This window comes from Diaphorina citri, unplaced genomic scaffold, assembly GCF_000475195.1.
Source record: "Diaphorina citri unplaced genomic scaffold, Diaci psyllid genome assembly version 1.1 scaffold1051, whole genome shotgun sequence".
In the NCBI taxonomy this organism is placed as follows: domain Eukaryota; kingdom Metazoa; phylum Arthropoda; class Insecta; order Hemiptera; family Psyllidae; genus Diaphorina; species Diaphorina citri.
The window spans coordinates 117,119-121,980 of NW_007378480.1; the positions used below are offsets into that span (position 1 = coordinate 117,119).

General features: G+C 42.3%; 2 protein-coding genes across 2 annotated transcripts in view; both read right to left on the minus strand.

Moving 5' to 3' along the window:
• LOC103513951 (heat shock protein 70 A1-like) overlaps nt 1-1,209 on the minus strand; it is an 8,683-nt gene extending 7,474 nt beyond the window's left edge. Inside the window, exon 1 of the mRNA XM_008478809.1 lies at nt 1,190-1,209. Coding sequence (XP_008477031.1) covers nt 1,190-1,209 — 20 coding nt within the window. The remainder of the gene's footprint in view (nt 1-1,189) is intronic.
• A 702-nt stretch (nt 1,210-1,911) lies between these two features.
• LOC103513940 (heat shock protein 70 A1-like) lies at nt 1,912-4,861 on the minus strand. The gene is made up of 3 exons (XM_008478799.1): nt 4,717-4,861; nt 4,005-4,216; nt 1,912-3,730 (listed from the first exon to the last, which is right to left on the minus strand). The coding sequence occupies exons 1-3, from the start codon at nt 4,859-4,861 to the stop codon at nt 2,198-2,200; spliced, it is 1,890 nt and encodes a 629-aa protein (XP_008477021.1). The 3' UTR covers nt 1,912-2,197.
• Nucleotide 4,862: the final 1 nt, after the last annotated feature.

The following is a 4,862-nucleotide window of genomic DNA, read 5'->3' on the forward strand; positions in this document are numbered from 1 at the left end:
TTCAAAACCGATGAATTCCCGAACATATGACCTTTTTTCGAGTTTTCCTTTGATCGCAAAGAGTGCTGAAATTGGAAATCCAAGTGTCCAGGGAGTTTAAGCCGTCTGTCGAAGCCATTATTTACTACTAGTTTTACACAGGCGCCCCGGGCTGGAGGCTCTTTGCATGCCCAAAGCCGGCGATAAATTGCCGGTTTAGTAACTTTTTCGAAGTTTTCCTCAAGCGTCTAAGAGTCCGGATATCTAAAGTTGGTTCAGCGAGCTTTGAACCGGTCTCCCAAAAGCTATTTGAATACATAGCTTAGTTTTAAGAAAACCCGGGACAAAAGGGTCTCCATGCTGGGCGAATAAGGTCCTGGTTTTAAGGCGATAAATTCCCGACATGACCCATAGATGTTTAGCTAGGATAAGATAAATCATGAGGAGAATAGAAAGAGGGGTTCAACAGCTGGCAACAGACTCAGGTCATACTGTTCGAATGGCTTTTCCCTGGCCATATAACCTGTTAAAGGGCCTTCCTCCTTTGACAAGCACCTTAGAGAAGCTACTAACTCTACTGAGCCGCTCTTCAACTACTCGACCAGTTCCTCTATAACACGCCCCTGGGCTGCTGATGGACAGACCGCCCGCTCCGCGATTTAGACTCCTTCATTCAACCTTTTAACTAAAAAGGTTGTGGAAATTTTATCCCTTTATGATTAAAAAAGATTTCGAATAAAACCCGAAAATGAGGCAGCTTCATTTCCCCTTTTCCTTCTGTCTTTAACCTGATTCGCGCGAAGATTTTGCTTGAGACAAGCGGCCCGCCTTTTAGGTTGGCGCTAGATCGCGAATTTTCGTTCCACGCAATGAAAGGTCGTTAGGTCGGACTATAAGTGAAATGACAAAGGTTCAAGACCTATTATTTATTTGAGGAATAAAGGCTTTTTTTCTTTCCTATGTTGTCTATCACTACATATTACTTAAGGGTCATATTACTTTTTTTTTTTTTTTTTTTTTTGTATGCGATTTAAAGTATTATTATCTCTTTATGATAGCCGGGCAGTCCGGTTTCCTTAAGAATTGTGCCCGACGGTAAGTGCATAATGAGTCACGAGGATGCAGATGTACATCTAACGGGACCCGTTATGACCGTACCCGTGTGGACACCATGTTCACAAGTGTGTGGAGTGCACCCCTGGAGTACTACCACATACATGGGGTATCCATTTTTGTGTTTTTGCTATCTTACTCATGGATACTTCTTTTTTTTTTTTTTTTTTACAGGTATCCAATTAAAGTCTTCAAACTGTCTCCCTTGGACGAATACCCCAGGGAATGAGCAGGGACCTTTAGCTCTCTCTTTTTTCTGTCCCTATCCTTCTTTCGGTCGGTGCAAAGCTCTTGCTTTGGGTAATAGGGTAGTCCTATTATAGGCGGGGCCCGCCCTTACTGGGCGGCCGGGATCGCGAATGTTCCCGTCTGCGTATGTCATGATTCGATGACCGACCCGTTCGGGTATCTTTTCAATGCAATGACAATTTACATTTATTATCTTCGGTCTATCAAATCAAAATCCAATTTAGTCGAATTGAGGTGTGTTTTTAGGTTGAGAACTCTGGAATCCACATCCCGTGGACGGAGTTTCCTACGGTCCGGAATAACGGCCGAATCGTACCTTCTGGAAACAGAGCCCAAGGATATTTTTGATCCACATAATATATCGAATCTCTGTGCCAAGTTCGAGCGACTTTGGTTGAAACCTACAGGCCTGAGAATTGCGATTTACTGTCCTAGGTAAGAGTTAGTTCCTGTTAAACTAAAGAATTCTAGGCAAGAGAAAACACACTGGGTTTTAGGTGATTTAAAAAAAAAGACTAGGTAGTTTATTTTTATTTTCAAAACCAACTTGAAATAAAACTAAGCAATAAATAATATGAACTTGTATCTATCTAGTCAGATATAACAAGAATCTAGTTGAGTTTTTATTTTATTAATTACCTACCTATTTACAAATATTTACAATAATTTACAATACTTGTGCAAGACCTATTTAAACTACTGATAGAGAGATCGTGATATGTACAACAAATTTGCATATCCACTCTAATGTACAACTTATTCACAGTCATAAGAGCTCTTTAAATGGAGTTAGAAATTTACAGAAAATAGTGGTGAAATCAGGATGAGGGAAACGAAGAAGAATCAATGAAGACGCTTAGTCCACTTCCTCTACAGTAGGACCTCCACGTGGCATATCCCCAGCACTAGCTCCTCCAGCACCTCCATGCATCTTACTCATGAGTGGCATACAAGACTTCTGCAACTGTTGTAGCTTATCCTGGTATTCTTCCTTGTCTGCCAACGTATTGTTATCCAACCATTTGAGAGTAGCATCACATTCCTCGCGGCATCTAGATTTCTCAGATTCGGTAAGTTTGTTTCCAGCATTGTCCAGGGCTTGTTTCACGTTGAATACATACGCTTCCAAGTTGTTTCTAGCAGAAATTCTCTCCTTCTGTCTCTCGTCTTCATCTTTGTATCGTTCTGCATCGTTGATCATTCGATCGATTTCTTCTTTGGATAGGCGGCCCTTGTCATTCTTGATGGTAATGTTCTGACTCTTGCCACTGCTCGTGTCTTTAGCTGTCACATTCAGGATGCCGTTAGCATCCAAGTCAAACGTCACATCTATCTTGGGCACACCTCGAGGTGCCGGAGGAATACCAGTCAGATCAAATGTGCCCAGGAGATTGTTATCTTTAGTCATGGCTCTCTCACCTTCAAACACTTGAATAGTGACGGCTGGTTGATTGTCAGCGTATGTGGTGAATGTCTGTGTTTGTTTGCATGGGATACGTGTGTTGCGTTCAATCAGCTTGGTCATGACACCACCTGCAGTTTCTATTCCGAGAGACAATGGCGTCACATCTACTAGAAGAACATCTTGGATAGCAGAACTCTGATCACCACTCAGAATGGCAGCTTGTACTGCGGCTCCATAAGCAACTGCCTCATCCGGGTTGATGGAAAGGTTGAGAGATTTTCCACAGAAGAAGTTCTGCAGGAGGGATTGAACTTTAGGAATACGGGTAGAGCCACCGACCAGCACAACATCATGGATAGCACTCTTGTCTAGCTTGGCGTCTTGTAGCGCTTTCTCCACGGGTTGCAGCGTCGAGCGGAACAAATCCGAACACAGTTCTTCAAATCTTGCCCTGGAAATCTTCGTGTAGAAATCTATGCCGTCATACAGTGCGTCAATCTCAATACTGGCTTCTGTACTTGAAGACAGAGTTCGCTTGGCTCGCTCTGCCGCGGTTCTTAGTCGTCTCAGAGCTCGCGGGTTCACGCTCATATCCTTCTTGTACTTCCTCTTGAACTCCTCCGCTAGATGTGACACCAGTCGATTGTCAAAGTCTTCACCGCCCAGGTGTGTGTCTCCCGCAGTAGATCGCACCTCAAACAATGCTCCCTCATCAATACTCAGGATAGAAACATCAAATGTTCCGCCTCCCAAGTCAAAGATAAGTACATTGCGTTCTCCTTTCAGATTCTTGTCCAGACCATAGGCTAGGGCCGCAGCTGTGGGTTCATTTACAATTCTCATCACGTTAAGACCAGCAATGGCTCCAGCATCTTTGGTAGCTTGACGTTGGGCGTCATTGAAATAGGCGGGGACTGTGATGACAGCATCTCGGACTGAATGACCTAGATATGCCTCGGCGGTTTCTTTCATTTTAGTCAGCACCTGGAACATCGAGAAACAAAAGAATATAAGTTTTATTGAACTAATAGAACTGAGGAAACACATGAAGAAAGTACTTGCCTACTTTAAACTTTTTTCTTTCACTTGATAGGTATGTCTTAACTTTAAACTAACCTGGTACAAAAGTATAAATGCCTAATCCCTGCAACTTTTCAAAACTACCTCCTTTGAAGTAGGTACCACTCAAATTTCAACTTATCAAATCCCGTATTTAAAATCAACTGAATTTAAAGGAAATTTTAATTGCAAAACTTACCATTGAGCTGATTTCTTCTGGTGCAAAAGTCTTTCTTTCTCCTTTGAACTCAACTTGGATTTTGGGTTTGGAGCAATCGTTCACCACAGTGAAAGGCCAGTGCTTCATGTCTTGTTGAATTTTGGGGTCATCAAATTTGCGTCCAATCAGTCGTTTGGCATCGAATACTGTGTTCTTTGGGTTCATGGCCACTTGGTTTTTAGCTGCATCGCCTGTGAAATAAGACAAAGGATTGGTTAGAGATCTGGAGGAAAAAAAAAAAATGCAAAGACCTAAAGAAAGACCTTGGGGTAGGTTTCACCAACCTTGTTTTTACCCCCTAACAGAGGCGGTTGCTGTTGCCCTTAGAGTAGACCTTAGAGCCCCTGTCAAGCCTGTACAAATCAGATGGAAATTAACAGGCTGTTAGCTTAAGAAGCCTCCAAGGGGCTGAAATAATAGTAGTGAAATCCCCCACTCTTATTTAGTATTTCCTCTTTAATGTTAAGTATTTAATTTCCTTGGTTAGGTACCTACGTAGTAAAATAAGCAGACCAAAATTTTCTAAGACCCAAACAGCAGTTTTAAGTGGGTTTTAGATAGGTACTAAAAGCAGGTTATAGGTACATAGTATAACTATTGTTCCATCAATTTTTATCGGACGTGAGGTGAGAGTGGTGAGACTCTATCTTAAAAAAATATTCAAGGTATGAAACTTGTAGGAAAAACTTACCAATCAGTCTTTCAGTGTCTGTGAATGCGACATAGCTGGGGGTTGTTCGGTTTCCTTGATCATTGGCGATGATTTCCACTTTACCCTGCTGGAACACTGCCACACAGGAGTAGGTGGTTCCCAGATCGATTCCGATGGCTGGCATG

Coding starts and splice junctions, on each gene's coding strand:
- LOC103513940 (XM_008478799.1), bottom strand. CDS start 4,861: ATGCCAGCCATCGGAATCGATCTGGGAACCACCTACTCCTGTGTGGCA. Junction 4,217..4,716: donor AGACACTGAAAGACTGATTG/GTAAGTTTTTCC, acceptor CTTATTTCACAG/GCGATGCAGCTAAAAACCAA. Junction 3,731..4,004: donor CAGAAGAAATCAGCTCAATG/GTAAGTTTTGCA, acceptor TCGATGTTCCAG/GTGCTGACTAAAATGAAAGA.